The following is a 21,133-nucleotide window of genomic DNA, read 5'->3' on the forward strand; positions in this document are numbered from 1 at the left end:
AGAGTTAATTTATCTTACTTCAACTCAAAAGCTAGATTTAATAAAAACAAGCTCCCCAGTATTTAAGAAAAATAATTAGGACAGTACTATTAAATAAGCACAATCTCAGGTGCTGAAAGCTTTTGCTACTTGCAAAGCACAACCTCTGCATTTTTAGTAACTGATACAAGGTTGCATGCAACACCAGTATTTCACTCCTTGGCAGAACAAATCACTAAAAGAGCAGTTGATGAAGGCAGCTCTTTATAGCTCTGATAATCTATACTTAAGCACTTCCTGCACTGTAGTTTCAAATGAATCACTATTATCCCCCAGCACAACAGGTCAATAACACAATTATCACAGCCATCTGACAAGTCTTAAGGAAAAGAGTAACGTGCACCTGCAATAATGAGTCCTGCATCTATCTATGCCTTCTTTTCAGCAACAAACCCCTCCTCTAAATGAATGCCCAACACAAACGTAGACACCCTGCTCCCATACAACTGTTTATGCACCCCAGTCATTAGAAGAAAGCCTTCAATAGCAGACAACTGCTTCAGCCTCTATGCTAGCTGCAGATAGCTCCAAATGACTTGCTTCTTGAACATTTAACATGCAGTATCTTTTCCTCAGCTCAAACTCCTTTGATAGATCACTCGGTATTTCCATTTTCTTTGGTGAGAGAGTTAGTACCCTTGTCCAGGGTTCCTGTATCAGCTGCATCACAACTTTGTTCAACCTTTTCCTCACCAAAACCAACCAACTAGCCACCTTAAATTTAAAGTATTTAATCTACAACAAGTATTTTCCCCACATGGGATGGGAAAGGAAATCTCTCCAAAAATTGCTCCTTTTTCTAAGCAGATGTTTAGAGACTAATATTTTCTCTACTCTGGGTATATTTCCATAGATTTCATTTCAGATCTTCAGTTATTTTTCTAAAACATATCTATGGTCACAAGCTGCAGTCTCACGTGCGCTTTGCTCAATGATGCACACACTGAGGTCTTTTAAAATCAATCCTATAACAAAGTTTGAAATAAGCAGTGTTACACAGTAGTGGTGTATTTGCACCTCAATAGAAGAGTTAACTGCACTTCATCTTAGTCTGCTTTATCACACACGTAGTGAGTGTAGTTCATCTTATTGCAATTAACTGTTTTGGTACAGAGACTATATTTTGTATAATGGAATTAAACCAGCCTACGACAGAATTGTAGGTAAATAAACAGAAGTCAAATACCTGGAGAATTTTAAAAGGACAGTTGTACTTAATGATGCACCGTTCAGGGAAGTCATTGCATAAATTCAATTGGCTTCATGAGGAGTTAAGTCATAAGACCATTCAAGTTATTGAAATGTACAGGTAGAGAGATACACACGCACACTATGTACATATATGTGCATACAGACACACGCAGTAATGCCCTATCCTGTTCCATATGGAGTTAAAGTATCTAGAAAAAGAATGTTTTAATTAGCCAGAGGCCATATGTGACCCATACTGCCAGCAGAGAGTCCTATATTTTATTGTTTCAACAGTCCACATGTTTTACCAACTATTTAACAGCTCTATGTTCTGACACAAAAAAGCCTTGAGGGCTGTGGCTTTCGTAGATGCTCACCTTAACCTCTTATGCTCACTTTTATATTATCCTTCAGCTCTTTTGAAGTCAATTCCCCATTACTCTCAAACAGCAGAAACCAAGCACATCAGTCTCTATGACAGACTGACTCATCTGGAGTCTGTATTTCTTGTTGACTTTTGTTGTTGGGTTGGGGTGGGTTTTTTGGGTTTGTTTAAATTTCTTTTACAGATTTGGTACTTGCTGCCGGACACTGAAAATTTAACTTTACCTGCAGTGCTTGTTCCTGAATATCTCTAAACAACTCCATGTCTTTTTCAGTTAAGACATCCTGGCTCCCAAAAAAACGCTCCTCATTTTCCTGTTTTCCATCCCAGCCATCCTGATTGTCTGTAAATGAGAGAGAAAATTGTCTTCACCTACATTTACAAAGGAGTACTTGTTTTTTAGTGCAGCGACAAACATCTTCTGGCTGTATTCAGACACTGTGCCAAGTTTTTTTGATGGGATTTTCAATTCAGATTTGGGACCACAAAGGAAGAACCAGTTCTGCATTTACGGCCATGTAGGAAGTATTGTCATATATTCAACCAGGTCCAAAACTCACCACTTAGACATTCACAGTATCATGAAGGCATTTGTAACAATGAGACAGTTTCGGATAAATGGCTTACTGCTATGCCCGTTTCCTCACAAACAAGGATCACAATTATTTAAATGCCATATCTGGTGCAACCAAAACCAGGACACTTACATTCATCGCCCAAGAAACACCCCTTCCACAAGAAAAAAAAAGCAAGCAAAACCCACAAGAGCCTTCACCTCGTCCTCAAAGTATTAAGAATCATTATTGTTCTTCCAGCACCAGCCAGACTAATGCACATAACTATTCTAAAGCTGTAAACCTTGTATGTTATGGTGGAGTATTTTCCGCTGCTTGCTCAGAAACAATTCAAGCTATGAAACTATTCAACAAGACTGTAAAGATCTGAATATAGAAATTAAATCGAGGTCCAGTCATAGATTAATGTCTTAAGCTAGAAAAGAAAACAAGGAAAGCAGAACTGCAATCAAAAGAAGGGATGCTCTCCAGCAAGAAGGTGCCAAACTGCACAAAGCAGGCTCCTCTATAGCTGGCACAATTAAGAAATATTCGCATGCTAGCCTATACCATAGATCGGAAACTCATGGGTCTGTCAGACTGGTTTTAACTGTTTCCCATTTGATACTTCTACCTTATTTTCTTATTTTCATCAACCACTCCCTACGTTACTTTTTTCAAGCGTGACATTATTCAGCACATTTCCTATGGCTATCTGCAAGGCCCTCATTACCAAAGGGCATTTTACCTCACAGTAATCATTTAATCCTTCATCACACCTTGCCATCATATATAAAGAGGCAAAGGTCTCTAGGATTGCTTCCTTTTTCCAACTGGTATTCTACGTCGATGCACCACAGATAACTGCATTTGAGTGTTAACTTTCAGCTCAAAGTTTCCAGCCTCTAACAATTCTAGTCACTTCAACATCTTAGCCTTTGAACATTTTGTTGTGTACAGGATACTTACATTGGCAGGGTGAAAAATCTTTACCTGTGGGCCAGTCTGAAGTGCTAGATTTCCTGGTACCCTTTTTCCTGATCCTATACTGCTGAGAATAGTCTACCACTTCCCCTCGAGCTTTTCGTCCATCAGGGGAGGGAGTGAAGAATTTAGTAAGGCCATCTATAAGCCCTTTGGTTTTCTTGTTAAACTTCAAGGTGGTGCTTCCATCTCTGCAGAAGTCCAAGACGTCTGTCTGCTCCAGGTATCCTCCTTCTGATGATGCTGACTGGCTAGACAGAGCGATCTTACGCTTCCGACCCCGACCAGGGCCAGTTCGAACTTTGCTGAAAGGGCCTTTTGATCTAAAGAATGAGAAAGAGAAAAATATGGTCAGAAGATTTGGTAAGGTGGTTTGTTTTGGGTTGCAAAGCAGACTACCATCTTCCCTACTTATTTATCAATCACACAGAAGCTAAACGTGAACTGAAGAATTTAATAATAAAGGAGTAATCAAGAACCTTATGTACCCTAGAGGAGCCAGGATTCTAAACATCTCAGTAGAAGTACTGTACTATTCTTCTCCACACTGAACATTATGTGCAATTAATTTGAGTATAAACAATAGACTTTCACCAAATGTAATACAACATTAAATTTTAAAATCAGTAGCCAGAATGAATACATTGCACAGAAGGTTTCAATTTCTACAGTCATTGAACTTTTGCACTTGTCATTTGTCAAAGTTTTTGTACTGACAGGAAATTGTCATAAGAACTACACAAAAAGTTAATGAATGCAGGACACACACATTTGCTAAGAACCTCTACCACTGATGGTCATCTTAGCAGAACACAATGTTGATCTCCAACCAGCTGCTATCCTTCAGGCTGGAAATTTTAAAACTCTATTGAGATAATGTAGCACTTAACACTTCTCAGAGGGATTGCCCTAGACCGACTGCTGTTTCAGGAAGCTGACTGTTTTTAGCTACAATCTTTGCAGCTACAGAAGATAGAAATAGGCTGGTTTTTCCTAAAAAGACAAACTAAGCATCTGTGCATAAATCTGTGGATATATTTTGCAAGTGAAATGATGGAACAAAGGCAAAAAAATTTGTGAAATAAAAATTAAAAGAGGCAAAACAGCAATGACAGACAGTTAGCTTTCCTTTTGCCACTCTGAATTACATTGGGAGTTCCTCTAAGCAAAGGTATCACACAGACTGACCTTTACATTTTTATAAGCATTACATTTCATAAGGTTTTGCTCCAGAACATCCTTTGGTGCTATTGGTTAGAATCAAGTGGCAGTTCAACTTTTTTTTTTTTTTTTTAAGCTGATCTGATGCCCAAAACAGAAGTTCTTGGGACATGCTCCTTCATTGTTTTATCCCCTGCACAGTCAATGGTGCTGCATCACAACAAGCACTGCACAGCAATCTTAATTCAAGGAAATTGCTCTGGCTGAACAGTTATCCAAAGAATTCCCGCCCACCCAAATCCAATTCCCTGACAACTGGCTGCCCCACAACAACTATGACAAGGCCACACAATCAGTCTCAGCACAACAGAGTGCTCCACAAATGGAGAAACATGTGGAATGGAAGCAGAAAGGGGCCAAATATGTTCCGGCAGCAGTGTCAGATTAAATACACGTCAAACAACCACCTCGCATACTTCATTATCGATTACCTAGTTTCTCTAAACATCAGAAAGGGTTCTTCAGAAATGCAAAGCAAAACAATCATGCTGGAAGAAGCAGCCATCCAGCAAAATAGACTTGACACAGCAAAAATCATCTGTATCTATAAGGGATAGTTCAAAACTAAATAGTAAGTTATTACAAAGAATCAAAAATCTAGGCAAAAAGAAGCACTGAGATTACTTCTAGTCTTTCACAGATTACTTCTAGTCTTTCACAGCACTCTTCAGAAATTCTATATTGAAGAATAATGAAAAGCTCTTCATTGGAAAAGAAATTTTTTCACAGAGTAGACCAGACACTTCAGAAACACCCACTGCCCTATACAATCTCACACCTTACTCCTCCTTATAGAGACACTTACGTTGTATTTTGATTCTTTAACCTGTTTTTGGGACGTCCTATCGGGTTAGCATAGCGTCGTTTTATCTGTGCTGCCTTCTTATGTAAAAGTTTTCTTCCTTTCTTCCGTGGCCGACATATTTGACATATCCACATACCTATAAGACACAAGTCCCCATCACTGAATGCAAGGGACATCTATACAGGACAAAAAGGAGAATTACAGGCTCCAGGCCTTCCGACAGAAAGGGTAGGAACAGTACCAAAGGCCACAATTATCACATATACACGTAAGAAAAATTATGTATGCGTTCCAGCAATCTAAACTCAAGTCCAGTTAATTTCCCCCAACCCGCCAGCTATACTTCCAAGAACCATGCAGCAAGCCTCTTTAATTTGTAGCTCGTAGTCAGAAAACCATGAAAACGTAACACGTTTAATTAACCCATGTTCAGCTTATGACTACACTACTTCCAACTATCTTCTATAGGAAAATTTTCTACTAACTACCAAGGAAGAATCTTCCATAGATAACCTGCTTTCTGACGGAAAAGAGAAGTTTGGTTGTACTCCAGGATTCTCCACTGTCCAAACAGGTATGACTTCAAACACTTAGAAGCCCATCTCTTTCTTTTGTACAAGGCTATTCATTCAAATGGAAGCTGATAATTTTAATCTGCAAGTATCACTTCTATTCTCTCAAACCTCAAAGATTTTTTGCAAAACCCTTCACAGACAGTAATGTTCAAGAAGCAGGAAATAGTGGAAAATCCGGATGTGAAGCTCTGACCCTTCTCAAATTTCTAATACTTGAAAAGCAATGCTGTAAAGAACAAGCTAAATATACCTGAAAGAGGACCAAATATGTGGAAGCACTTTCTACTCACTGATCTCTTCCAACACCATCTTAAACTACCCTTTTCATCACAAAGTCCTCACCTTTCGGCATCCTGGTAAGAGGGGGATCACAACATTCCATGTGAAAGCCACGGTCACACGAGTCACAAAATAGCATGTTATCCTGTTGAAGACAGATAACGTTAATCTCTCTTTAGATGTGCATCAGCATTAAGCCCTCCATTAATTTGTCACCATCTAAGAGAACATTCACATAGTTTTCAACTACAGAAATACCATGGTATTTCACAGGTCTCAAAGCCTACCAGCCTCAAACAAAAGCTGCAAATATTTGACTCTAGAATTATTTTGTTTTGTAGTTTAACGGAACACACACAAGACTGCTATCATCTTCATTCAGTCCATATTCCACTATACTCACAGCATTTTTGCCCTGATCTCGACAGGAACTGCACGTTTTGCACTCAATACACTGCCATCGCAAGGCTTTCACTCGAACCGTCAACTCTGGAGAGAACTTCAAACAGGACGGATGACCTACAGAAAAAGGAGAAGATTATACCAGTAAAACCATTCCACTACTGTTAATGCTAACAGATAGCTTACAGAGAAATTTCTTTATCCATTACATATTCGCATGCAGAATTTTGGTTATCCAGATACTCCTATTTTTAGGTGCTTCTATTCTTACCTACTTATAACACAAAAACAATAGCCTAGATAGCAAGTGGCAGGCCCACAAACAAAAGAACACCAAGATGATTTTTTATAACTGACTTGAGAAACATGATAAAACTGGTCATCATTACCACATTTTTAAAGAAACCTCCAGGAACCAAACGAACTATTTGTGTTAGGTTAACTTAACCGTCTCTCCTCTGGGAACATGGGATTCAGCTGAACTAACTGTATTATATGCCATAGATACCTACTCCTTGTATGTATGGGTCAGTAGTAGTTACTATAGCAAGCTCTTTGTCTCAAGTGGACAGGTTATTACTAGCAGCACTGTAAATGGTCACCTACCACTGTTGCCACAGTCAGCACAAGAGATGAGCTCTTCAGGTTTCTTCTCCCGATTTTGCTCTTTTGTACCAAGGCAGAAACTGCAGATTGGAATTGGTTCAGCAACCGGCTGTGAGGAATACAGACAATAAAGGCACTGATTATATCAAGGGAGCAAATCATAATACACAAAATCACACAGACATTTATATCACACGTAAACAGTACGTAATATGCACCATGTCTCACAGATTTTAGCTGGTTCTCACCATACAATACTGCATTAACTGTAACCTGAATAGAAGTCAGAACTCCATAGACAAGAGACATAATCCCAGGTACAAAGGAAAAGAGAATGGAATTCCAGGGCTAGGGGAAACATGGAAAAACAAGCTGGGAAAGAGGGCTATAAATTAATACAGAGAGCGTCGGTGCCTTTATCTGTCAACAAACGAGCTATGAGGCGATGCAGTGGTGGAAAAAAGGCAGAGATGACCACGGAACACAGCAGTATTAAAAATTCACATCACGTATCCAGAAAGCGGTAGTGCAATTGTCAAAGGCATTTGCAACACATTACCTGGAATAAAACGTATTATAGAACAACAACTGTACAACTATTAACATGGTTATGAAAAATGAAAATAATTTCTTGCAAGAGAATTTTCTTTTATGCGACTATGCTGTTTATCTCAAAAGCAGCAGACGAAAAGGTCTGCTCTCTCTGAAAAAGTTCAGGGGGTTAAACATTATGAAGGGAAAAAGATGTATGTAAGATGAGGCACAACACTAGCAAAATAACAAATAGATATGAACTAACCAACAACACATTTGGGCTGGAATAAGCAGAAGGTTATTAAACCAAAGGAATGACATTCTACAAGCCTCCTCAAAGTAGTAAGAAGTGCAGTAACTGAATGTTTCAAAGTGGTACTTGATCAGCTAATGAGGGGGAAAGGATAGCCTTGTCTCCAGTAACATTAAGTGCTGGATTTCATAATCTAGCAAATTCTTTCTAATCCAATTCTGCATTTTCCAAGACAAGTCTGTTATTTATAGTTGTCAGAGCAAAGATGTAAGCACAATTTAATTTAAAAATATAATAAAAATATGCTAAAATCACATTTAAAACACTGGAAACACAAACAATGTTAGATTATACTAAGTTTTGAGACACATTCTTTCTATAGCTGTATCATTCTTTCTATAGCTGTATCACATAACAATTAATGATTTCACACATACCTTTTTCAGAGTATATTATGCAGCTACATATGCACATGCTGTTAAATTATTGTATGGAAGCATATGCCAGAAGAACTTCAAGGAATCTTTACTCTGGCTAAGCCAAAGGAAAAGCTGTACCCAGAATAGCTTCTTGCAGAAATCAGGTTGGTTTATATCACAGCAATATAGAAACTGGAAGTTTCAAGCTATATCTTAACTCTGGTGTACAGATCCAGTGTACCTACAGACCAACGTGTTCCTTAAAACATCCACTAGGTGGAAAAATATCAGAACGCCATAGGAAATTTGCTATTTCAGAATTAAGCCACACAATATGGAATGACTACTTAGGAATGAAAACTTAATATTCCTTGTCCCAAACACAAGTATTTATCTTAGCCTTTGGGTAAATTCCAGATGATGTTGAAGTGTAAACTAATATCAAATCACCTGCCCATCAAACTATTCCAGTCTGAAACACATTCACAGGTTTAGTTAATGGAACGATTCCAGTTTCTGCTCCTTCTAAGAAAGAGAGAAAACAAGACAACTGCAGATAGTTATGCCAAGCATACAAATCATTAATATCCAAGTGGAAACTAGCATCTTCACTTCCACTGGAAGTCAGGAAGTATCTTTCCAGCCACAGTCACTATAGTAATGTATGCTAAAATCAGCTATGTAGGGATCCCCCATCCTCTTTTAAGACAGAGGGGGGATTGCCTGGACACAAATTGTTCTCTTTTTGTTCATGACTGGACTCTAGGTGCCAGACAGCTAGATGCTTCCAGTCAGGATGAGGTTTACTGGGGAAAAAAACCTGTGTATTAAGGGTCTGTCAGTGCTTTAATTTCTTTGGAATCAACATTTCAGAAATTACTTTTACCCTCTATCTTCTAAGAAACAGTCACTTATCTTACCTTCACAATCTCTTCCTCCTGAGAAACACCACCTTTTGCAACAAGTTATTATTAACTAACCTTCATCTTTCCCGTAAGAATATTACCTGATTCTTTTTCGGCTATTTTATTCACATTTCAATACTACACAAAGTAGATAAGTACCATTATTCCTATTTTCATTTAAGAAAATGCTCAGAGAAAATTCCTTGAGTAATGTCAACAAGCTGATCAGCACGAGAACTAAAGACTGTGTGATCCCTGTCTAGGCATCTGCTAGTCCCCTCTGAAAGGAATGTAATGATCTTGATCCACCACAAAGTTGCAGTAAAAAGGTTTAGAATCCTTTAGGATCTGATTTGGCATGTTCATTCATCCTTTATATTTGGTCATATATTAGCTCAGGTAGTTTTTAAAAAAAAAAAAAAAAGTAATTTTTTTTTACAAAACTCTTTAGCTTCTTTTAAATAAAGCACATTGTAACTTCTACAATATTACAAGCGTAGTTTTGCCAGAAATGGACTCGGTGAGTATAATTTCACATCCCGGAATCATTTTTTTAACTCTCATTTGAGTCTGAGGTTATGATAAAGTTTCATAGAAAATCTCAACTACGTTGTAACCGTCTTTCAGACAGAAGGTAAAAAAGGAACATTTATTCTTTCTAATAGTTAAACTTTAACATCACTGAACATTTGACAGCATCAATTTCCCTGCGTATATGGCTAAATCTTACTTTCTGACACAGTCTACTGATTTTTAACTCAAAGTTAAGAGCCAATGTGACATTAAAGTTGCACTATTGAATGCTGAGGTTTACATCTGGCGTTAAAAAAAAAAGGCAATGAAGCAAATGAAGGGTTAAGTATGACAACCAAGCTATGACAAAAACATTTATATTACTCTACACGTTTCTGGTAGCTTTAAAGTTACCAATTCAAAGCAGAAATAATTAAGTAAATGAAGACTGCCAAAAATACAAAAAGAAATCATGATTCAAAACCCCAGCACTTCCTTGCTCTGAATATAGAATAATCTCAGTGATACTGTAAAGCAACAGAACAAGCACAGAATGTTGTTTTTCTTAATACTAAAGGGACAATATACTTTCAGAACTGAAATCTGCACCAAATTTCAATCTAAATTGCTTACGTATCTCAAGAAAACATTCATGGCTTTAATTCAAACGGCTGTAAAATTATGAGTTAATTCAGAGACTTGATGTAAGCCTAAAATGCCTACTCTGCAAATCTGGATATATAGAATCAAACTGCTAAAGATAAGTACTCAGAAATGCTGTCAACATATAGTTGCAATTAAACTACCAGAAGAATTTCATTTTCCACTATATATGCAATCACAGTAGCACTTGGAGAGACTACTTATTCATGGAGAAGGGCTGTACCTCAACATCACAAGACAAAGAAACCACGCAAATCATATTTGCGATCAGAGATTAAGAATTGATGTTTTTACCATCCCTTACAGATTAAATCAAGAATGCATTCGGTCTAACATCTGCAAGCGTAGTGAAATGGACTTAATTACATGGTCACGCCTTACTAACTGTATTACTGAACTGCAATATAACCACAGATAAGACATTCAAACTTTTGGTACCACTTAAAGAACACATGAACACCAGTTGGTGATTATGTTTCTTGTTTCTTTGGTGGTTTTGGGTTTTTTTGTTTTTTGGTTTTTTTTGAGAAATGAAGGAGAATAGCTTTACTAGTTCTGAAAGTGTCATACGCTACAGCCCCTGAACAAGTGATGTAGTTTGAAAAAGTGAACCCCTCGCAAAGCATGAAGTATAAAAGGAGATTTCTTCCCTCTGGTCAACATCATAGCAGACACCATGGAATAAGCAAAATCATGTGAAAGAAGAAAACAAGATTGCAAGATTTTTGCCAGCAGTATTAGGTGTATAGGGAAGATACAGTAAGAATTAACAAATTATAATTGGGCAGCAAGTAAGAAAAATAAAGAGGACAGAACAACCTACAAGAAGAGGAAGGGAGAAATGAATGGCAAAAGGCTTCTTGCAGGGAGCAGATGATAAAATTGTAAATGACGCAAAACAGGAATAAATATTTCCTATCTATTTTAGCTTTATATATTTAAATATTACAGATCAATACAGTAAGAACATAAAATAGAAATTAAATTACCAAGACTATTATTAGGATTGTATGTCTAGCTCCAATATTCAGATAATAGCAGGGTATGGAAATAATTTTCAAATGACAGACAATAAAATTATTTAAGAATAGATGACCTACAGAAATTAATATACTCAGGAATGACTGAGAAATTAATTGGACATGAAATGTAAGTACATGTAAGAAATAGGAACATATTAACCTACTAATATAGAGCAACCTTCCAGACAAAGCAATAGCAGATGAACCAATTCCTGACAGTTAGATAGGCACAGTCTTAAACTATTATTTTCTATATGCAAGTCAAGTAATAAAGATGAACCAAGAGAAACTCATAGCCAGCCAAACTTTCATTTAAATTATATGTTAGTCTCTACCTGAGTACTGTTTGATATAGTTTTAGATGACTTACACATACCCACACATTTGAATCTCTTACCAAGTACACACAGTTCTTTCATACAAGAATAGACATTTCACAAGTGACAGCAGACATTTTTGGATGCCAGTGATACTGTTATCCACTGAAGGTATCAATTGCATACTCACATCTTGCTGGTCCCAATGCTGTGGTTAGTTTTTGTAAAAGTAGTTTTAAAATGGCAACTTGCTAAACTGCACGCAGAGCACATTGAAATAGTTTTTGCAGAGCAGAATAAAACTGATTCACTCCTTTTGGCACAGAAAAGCCAGCAGCAATGAACATACAAGTGACATGTCAATCAATGTAATTTCTGGGAGCAATCTGATCAAAGGTCTGATGGACATCCAAGCTCAGAATGTGAATGCTATTCCCCTTTGAACAATATTTACAGCTATCACCTTTCTCCTGATGCAAAAAAATCACACCCCAAAAAGAACACAGTGCAGGCTACATCAGTGAATGTTGTTGGGCCCTCCACTCTGACTTTTTGATCGGAGAGACTACTATATTTTTTTTTCCCCAGGAGGAAACCATACACTTTGACCCACTGTTCCTTTGTATGTCTCAAACCCATTACTCTTGTGTGTGTGTGTGTGTGTGTGTGTGTGTGTGTGTGCAATCCCTTCTAAGAAACTGCCATGGTTCTTGGAAATCAAAACCTAGGCGTTAAACCACTTACATAATCGGACACGCTTTAAAAAAGCCTAGTACATTAATGAGGTGGTTTGCCTTTGGGAGGCAGGGGGTTTGGGGAAGACTACCATACTAGATTTATAAAAGTATCTTTTATAAATATATCTTTAACCAATCAATGGACTGGTGTCATATTGAAAACTTCCTGAGCTGCACTCCTGCATTTTTTTAAATATGTAAAACACCTGCTCCTCTTCAAGTCTTTTAGCTGAAGGTTTTACCACTACATCCTAAAGAACGTGTCAGCTTCCTGCGCCTTTAATTTGCTCCCTCACCTTCCATGAGAAAGACTAGTACAGGAGGAGACAGAGTGAGGAAAAAAAAAATCCAGTATTTTAAGCAGAAGTCCTTGGTTTTTGTTTTAAATAAGAATTGCTCTGCAAAGTTAATATTTTATAATACACAGTCAGCAACATGGCAATCTCAGAGATGCTCCCTGACAAAAGTCACTCAGAGCATGAATTACCTAATCTACTAACCAAGGAATTATATTTTCCTTCGGAGCAAAAGCTTAGTCCAGGCAGCAGTACCCCAAAGTGTACTGGCTCTTTTTCCTGGCCAGCAAGGACATCTCCGCCTTGCCAGCAATAATCTCCACTTGTCTTTGCTTTGATTTACTTGGCTGTAAAAAGGAAACAACATTTCCCTTTCTCAAATTCTGATATTAAAGTTCAATTTCAGCACGGCAGTTACACTGAAACTGGACAACTCCAATGTTTTCACTGTCACTTCAGCTACTTTCATTCAGCTCTGTGTATGCACTACTACTGGATGTTACCTGGTACGAGTAAGGGAAGAATCATCTTTCTTTTATCTGTTTGTCTTGAAGGGAAAACTCGAAGCAATTGTGCGATCCAGAGCAGCTGGTCAGTTTACTGAAATGTTTTAGAATTTGATTATAATGTAATAACAACATGGCACTAAAGAGCAGCAGGCATGAAAAAACAAGGTACAACCAAGTAAGCTTGTGTCTGATGTACTTCATCGGACTGCCATCCTGCTTCACTAAGGATAAGCCTCAAAATTACTTTCCTAGTTCAGGCACTTTCACTCACATGCTTTTCTTTTGCTCATGTCTACACTGCATTTGTAACTGCAAGTCACTTAATATCATTAAACTGCACTTAACTATGCTTCTATTCACCTTGTACATGCTTCTATCCAACTTCACTACCAAAATCCTCATGTAGCTGCAGCAAAGTATATGACATTAGCCAGAAGAAACCTAATTTGTAGGAAAAGATGCCTTACAAATAAAGTTCAATCAAGTAATCAAGTAACCAAACTTTAATGATACTCCCATGGCTGCCACACAATGTTGCATCAAGAAGTCTTCTATGACTCTGTTTCACTAGTTGCAGTGCAATATACTTCATTCTTGCATTAAAAAGCAGCACTACCACAGCCCCTGCTTGTATACAAGTTATGGGGAATTTACTGTATTAGCAGTTCACATCTGAATTGTTTCAGATTCAATGATAGCTTCATATGATTGCATACACTTTCCAGCTATGTGACTTAGTTACAAAATGCTTATATGACCATAAAGCTGCATATTCCTCGTGAAACATTAGAAGACATGAACAATTATAGTTGTTATGGTTCTCCCTTTCTCTTATTTTTCTATAGGTTACTGACTAGCAAAGCTTAGCAGTGAATTTCATTAGCTGTCTTGCAATTTATTTTTTTTTTCTTGAATATAAATACTTTTCTGCAAACAGGAGGAGCAGAATGTATATACCATTTCACTGAAAAAAAATTTCCCAAATACATTCCCAGCCTCATCTATATATGGCTATTCATCTCTACATGGCTATTCTATATCATCTGTGAAAGCAACCTTGTGAAAGCAAGCTGGAACATTGATGCAACTTTTCAGGGAAGAAGTAAACTATTTCACCTATCCTCTGCAGGAAGTTCATGAGCAGTTATATTAATCAAAGAGAATTTTATAGAACCTCTGTACAGACAAGAGTCTAAGATAGACTTTCTTATCTCTTCTAGCCAGTATTTGTGTGCAGCCTGTTCATCCCCATAGTCCTTCAATTTTGGATGTCCACATATAAAACACTGTCTAGCTTTGGAAGAACCAGATCAAAGGCTATACTTTCACAGCTTCAGTGTTTCCTGTATTTACCACCTCTGACAAACTGCAAACAAACACTTAACCACATTTAAAAACCAAATCAGCTACAGTTTGGGGGAATAAAGAATAAGATTCTACTAGAATTCAAAATGTTTTAGAATAATTTATTAAATTGGAATAACTTTGAATGTGGCGATCAGGCTACTCCTCCAAAGCTTCTGCGTGAGACTGTGTTATGCTAAGTATGGAGAGATTTCACTGCTGCTGTGTTTGTTCAGCAAAGAGCAACCTGGCAAGTGAAAAACGCAAGCACACAATGAAAGATTCGTGAAAACAAGACTGGAAGCAGCCAGCTCGGTTTCATACTGCAAATTTTTGGCAGACATTCAACTCCTTCTGCTGTTTTTCTCGCAAGCACATCTATCTGTGTGATGTCACCAGCTTCAGCGAGGGAGGGAGCCAGAACAAATTGGACTGACAGTGTCTTACAGCCTGCCAGCCTCTCAGCACATGTTGTTACTATACAAAGGATGTCTAGAAACAAAACGTGCTCTACAGATTCACAGACTGTACCCCCTCCTAAAGGCGACTACGGAGATGTGCCTATGTAAAAGAGTGTGTGTGCGCGTATGTGAAATATTTTATAACTTCAGTTTTGGCCAATTCATCTGCTTTGTAGTCTCTCAGTTTAGGAAAAGCGAAGTAGGAAACTCCTCAAAACTCCCAGCCAACTCTGTAGCCCACACCGCCACAGTGGTCACTGTCAGTAACCTGAATGCACTTTGCTTCCCACAGACATTTTAATACCATCAGAGGCTCACTAGATACCAGGACTGTCTTTGCCCCATCATCACACATCTGCTTGTAGTAGTCATTGTGGTTGGAATCGAGTAGGTGCAAAATTAAAGCTAGTGTAAAAGAAACACATACATTCGCACAAACTTTTTTTTTTCCCTTTGCTCTTTAAGACATCCTGAATGTGAGCCCTCCAGAGAGAGAATCTACCACAACTAGTATTTACAGAACCATCCCCACTACAGTACATGTGTTACTTAGCTAGGAAGTTATCATCCAGAAGCACTGACAGATGGCTTCTGAGAATTCATGCTAGGTAATGTTTTTTTGTGTGTGTCTGTTTTTAAACAAGTGACAAACCATTACTCCTCACTTCAAATAGCCCATGCTGTTGCAAAGGTCTGCCTCAAATACTGAAGCTACTGGAAAGAGTAGATGAACCAGAAAAGCCAGAGGGAAGTACAACCTACACCACGTAAAGAAAATTATTTAAAACATGAGGAAACATGTTTCAGTGAGCAGGGCATCGCAAAGCTTGGATTCCACGCCTTTTGGATCAGTGGCTGGGGAAGAATACTGCTTCAGTTCCATGCCTCAATAAAATCAGAGCTAATTAATTTTATATTACCAAAGTAATTTTACAAATAATGTTTTTTATTGATTACAGGGAAAACAGCATAATTTGGGAAATACTATTCAGTAATATTAACTTGTGGCAGCAATGGGTTCAGGTTTTTTTAAACCTGGCTAACGGCTCACCCTTATTCCTCTGACTTACCAAATCACAATTCTTAACATTCTCTCCAGACAGTATGGTGAAGAAAAAATATGAAGCAACTGAGAGTAAAAACAGAAATTCCTTAAAATACTCTGTGCTCAAGAAAACAATGCTAAATATATTTTAATAGACACGTACATGTGTTATGGTAATAGTTTTTCATGTATGTTTGCCTGTGTCAATGGATATTTTGTCTCCAATTCACTTAGCTGAGTCTTACTTGAAAGAAAGAAGCATATTTATATGGCACAATGATGGCCTAAAACATGAGGGAGAAAAAAAGTATACAGAAGAAGTGACAAGCTAGAAATACATACCTCTTCCTAAGAGAAACATAAAAGGGTCATTTCAAAAGAAAAATATCATAGTACATTCAAAATAAGTACTGCTGTTTGAGGATGAACTATTACAATGGAGAGAACATCTGAAATGCTGCTACAAGAGCAAAGTGAAGTGTGAAGGTTAATAGCTTCGATATTAGTGCAGTATATAACAGGCTGAATGCTATGCAGCGGTTACGACATCTGGAAACCTATAAAAAAAAAAAGCAATGTGGATACTACTTGGGGCTGACATTCAAACTGAAGAAATCATCTTACTGTTAGACATGCACACAGTAAGAACTTTACAGAATGTTAACTGTAAATATTTAGACAGTCAGTCGTTAAATAACCATCCCAGAGCTAACAAGTCCTCTAATCAGAGGATTAAAACAATTCAAGATTTGTACGTCATGATCAGAATCACATGCCAAGACTTCCTGCCTGCAAACTGAGGTGGCGGGAGGGAAGGGAGGCTCAAATTTCTTTATTTGCAGTATAAAGAAAGTCCCTTCACTCCACACCGATTCAGGAACCTGGCAGTTCAAATTACTGAAGTTTTCTTTACCCAAAGCTATATCCTGTAAGCTCTCTCCTATGCTTTGTCCCAGCTTCCTAATTTGCAAGAAAATAAAGGATGCTGTCTTAGGAGTAACAGATGATTATACCACTCAATTTTAGATGAAATAATATTTCTAAGAAGTCACAGGCTTCCACAGCTGCAAAAGCAACACACGCCCCTCAAATCAACAGCAAACTAAAATCTTCACTCCTCTCATTGGAAACAGTTTGCATTCCATGATACCTTGGTTTTCACAAAAAATAAGGAACTTCAGTACTGACTTTAATTTCTGAAAATAACAAATTACTTTGAGGAAGAGACTTTTGTAAACACCTAAGTAATTTATGTGCACATAGGTAATTATTCCATCTTTAAATACTGTACACCGCTTTACTGCAACATTAGCTGCATCCCTAAAAGAAGGGAAAATATTTCAGTTAGAAAACAAATATGAAGGAACAAAAATATTTAACACAATGCAGGGGTCCACATAAACACGGTAACGGAAAAGGCACAAAAGGAACTGTGAATGAGAGTTTAGCACAGGCTAAAAATATCTGATACAAGGCTGCTATTTGTAGTTTACTCAGGATACCCACACAAGTGCAACTACGTAACCAAATCCTACTCATTTTTTGAAGCTCTACCACCTCGAACACAAGACTGGAAAAAAAAAAAAACCCAACCAAAAAACCACTCTGCATATAATTCTTCACTATCAAAATCCATTGCTCAATATAACACTCTTGACAGTAAGATTTAACAAAGTCCCACGTTCTGGACCCACAGTCCTCATTCAGTGCTATTCTCCTTCCCGTGCGGTCTGCACAAGCGTAGATCATTTCCGCGTGAGCGGCCTCATACAGCAAGTGTGGCAATACCCCAAACAGGCATGGCTAAACCTTTTCCAAACAGGTCTGCTGCTGATAGACTGCCCATACAAAGGTACTCTGAATTTGCAAAGGCAGGTGAAGTCTGTGTAAGGCAGTCAGTCACTGTATTTTTATGGATGTATATTTTAAAAAAATAAAATAAAATTTGGCAGCAGCACGAAGCAAGCGCATCTACTTTTTCCTGAGATTGCTCTAAAGATTTTGGGTGCATCTTAATGACTAGCAGCATCTGAAGCTTAGTCATTGTAACATTGAGCAGCAAAATTATTTTCTTTCCTTCCACATACACCTTCAAGGAATTCACTATGAGTCCAGACAAGTCCAGAGATCCAGCACTCGAATCAAAAGACCTCTTTACTAAGTATCCACGATTGAGTCTCAGAGACTGAGAAACTTAATGCCCAGGACAGGTTGTGTATTGTTGAAGATTTTTAAATTAAGTCAAACCTACACCGACACCTAAAAGCTGTATCTATCACCAAGTTTTCTGGACTTTTAAGATTAGATGGGACAGTTTAACAGAAATGGGGAGAAATGCATAAATATGGTGATTTCCTTTATAATACAGAACACCTTTCGTTTTGACATGATTTCCATTTTACACACGGATAAATGGAGACAGAACGGTGACTCAACTTACTGATAAAGATTTAAAAGCAAAGATTCCAGAAAAGGAAGAGCTTAATTCTCATAATTTTAATAACAATTGTACAGGTATTTAGCTGTGTACCAAGACCCAAAATTTGTTCTATCCAATTTTCAGAAATACAGTGAACTGACAGAGGTATTGATAATTAAAAGTTTTAGTAATTCACAGGTCTTCACAGAAACATGCTTGGAAGATTCAGTATTTTCAACCCAGAATTCATCGTTCATGGATGGGTCCACAGATTGGTTAACTGGCCTTCAAGTGTAACTCAAAACAAGCAAATATATTATCAGTGAGATTCTGTTTGCTATGCAAGGGTCATTATTTTTGGACACCCTTCTTCCTCCTTTCTTTTCAATCTCACTACAAGTCCAGATTTACCACAATAGCAGTAACAATGGAAAGACTGTCAGATTCTCAGACAATAAAATAAGCAATGAGCTACAGTTTCTCATCCAATGCCATAAGCACTATTAGTAGCTGTTCCAAGGAAAGGTATTTGCACAGTCAAAAAAATTGGCGAGGACAGAAAAATTAAGTCAGATTTACACAACAAATAAAGAGAAAACCTTAATAGGTGGAACGAAAACTAACATGATTTACCACAACTCATTAGGATAAATTTAGTTTGAAACCCTTTAACGAGGCAAGTAGGAATAAAACATTTATACCCACCTACTCCACAGAGGACAGATGTCAAAGGACTCGGCAGTCTGTCACACATAGGATTTGTTTACCAGATTTTCTGTTGATTGCATATTTGTACTTATTTTAAGAACATGGAACCTCTCTTTCAACTAAAATGACATGACTTCATTTAATATTTATACCTTTTAAACTGTTTTCCCTGCCACCACTATGAATTAAGATAAAATTGCTGGGAAACTAGGGGAAGGGCAGGGACAGAATTAATCTGCCCTCACGCTCTCTGCTGTTTCTTCCCTCGCTATGTAACAAAGCTAACACTGGAATCAAGCTGTTGCTATTTAGCAATGTTCTCCATCATCCACCCTCCTCCCTGCCTGACTATACTTTAAAGCTCTGTAGTAAATAAGGTTTCCTTATTAACGAAACTTCAGAGATGTGTCATTCCATATCTGTCAACAATCTCCAGGACATAAAGGACTAACAACAGGGATCCAGTCAACATATTGGACTAGTCTCCTCCTTTTTAACCAGCTATCCTATACTCAGCTTCTGCTGAAACTGTCAGAGAATGCTGTTAAAAACACTTCCTGCACAGTAGTAGCCCATTGACATAGGTACTCATCACAACACCTGATGTCTTGCCACAGTCACAAACTTTGCCTTTAAGTTACCATTACTCCAAATGCTGCCAGAGCCCCTCTTGGTGTCATTCCGCACCATTTCACCCTAAATGCACCATCTCATAGCATCCGTTCATAGCTGCCCGTGACAGTAACATTTCTGACATACTTACATTTGCCCTATTACTAAGAGCCTACTTCACCTGTTCACTAATCGGATGAATCAAGTTCAAAGTAATTTTTTAGCACTTGAGTTTCCAGAGTTACAGAGAGTACAGATGGAGGCCATCTGTTATCAACCATGATTTTTTTTTTTTTTTTAAGACAGAACTATAGCCTTCTCTTCCACAGAACCAGCTGGAAGAGAGTGAATCCTAATCCTCCTCCAGCTGGGAGCCAAAGCTTGAAGAGCACCCTTGGAGAGCAAGGGTGAGCTCTCAAAATGTAATTACAGTGCTCTGGTTGCAGATCATTTATGTACTCCACCCAAAACAAACGAATCCACAAGTAACTTCCTTACCAGTAATGGGACAGTCCTTTGCTTTGCGACATAGAATTAACAGTTATTAACCTAAACCAGGCACAATACAGCAATAGCTACTGTATGCTTAAAGCCCTTCAAAACAACTATGATGCCCTCAAAGCACACAAACTTTCTAAAAAGATACAAGAAGTTTGGCTTCATGTGATAAACACAAGTGCACGCTGGGATCTAGAACTATTATTTGAAGAGGGAAGGCCTAAAGGATGCTGCATGTGTAATAACCCACAGTTAAAGGGGTTGGTAAGTACCAACAGATAGCAACAGCAACACAAAACTAGGAAACAGACACGCCATAAAGAACACGTGAGACAGCAGCAGGGTTGTTTTTTTTTTTTCCAGGAAGCACTTTCAGAATTTTGTTTTTATACTCTCAGCTGTACTGCAGGACAATATTAAGATATTTACTTAAAGGTTGCTACAGCCATATCCAGTTTTTTAACTGACATAAAAGACAGTTTCAAGGAGACTGCAAAAGGAGATCAGTTAATACCATCTGTATTTTCCTTCTAATTGTGGAAGAAACAGTCCTACTATTGTCCTGAGATCAAATTTCAAATGCTCTGGAAACATGCAACATGTACATCAATTATTTCAACTTCTTCAGTTAGCTGATGTGTTAACATATTATTTTTTTAAACAATTTCACAAAAATTCTTACAGCCTTTTAACCTTTGCGCTGTAACAAGTGTCAACAAAAGCAGAGCAAGCCATCGTTATCTAGTTTCCAGCCTTAAGACCTGCATCTCACTATAGCTTAGTTCCTTACAACGATGTACCAGGAAAGAGCTCTTTGCTCTTGAACAGTACTAAATA

General features: G+C 37.8%; 1 protein-coding gene across 2 annotated transcripts in view; it reads right to left on the reverse strand.

Annotated features, from left to right (window-relative positions):
* The window catches only part of KAT6A (lysine acetyltransferase 6A), a 52,730-nt gene that overhangs the window by 23,028 nt on the left and 8,569 nt on the right, over positions 1–21,133 (reverse strand). Inside the window, exons 4-9 of one of the 2 annotated variants that reach the window (XM_054804412.1) lie at positions 7,042–7,150; positions 6,437–6,552; positions 6,097–6,178; positions 5,180–5,315; positions 3,163–3,476; positions 1,840–1,958 (exon numbers count right to left, since the gene is read on the reverse strand). In XM_054804412.1, coding sequence (XP_054660387.1) covers positions 1,840–1,958; positions 3,163–3,476; positions 5,180–5,315; positions 6,097–6,178; positions 6,437–6,552; positions 7,042–7,150 — 876 coding nt within the window. Of the gene's footprint in view, positions 1–1,839; positions 1,959–3,138; positions 3,477–5,179; positions 5,316–6,096; positions 6,179–6,436; positions 6,553–7,041; positions 7,151–21,133 lie in introns of both variants that reach the window. The other variant, XM_054804411.1, reaches the window with a different exon arrangement.

The sequence above is a fragment of the Grus americana genome, chromosome 26 (genome assembly GCF_028858705.1).
Source record: "Grus americana isolate bGruAme1 chromosome 26, bGruAme1.mat, whole genome shotgun sequence".
Lineage (NCBI taxonomy): Eukaryota > Metazoa > Chordata > Aves > Gruiformes > Gruidae > Grus > Grus americana.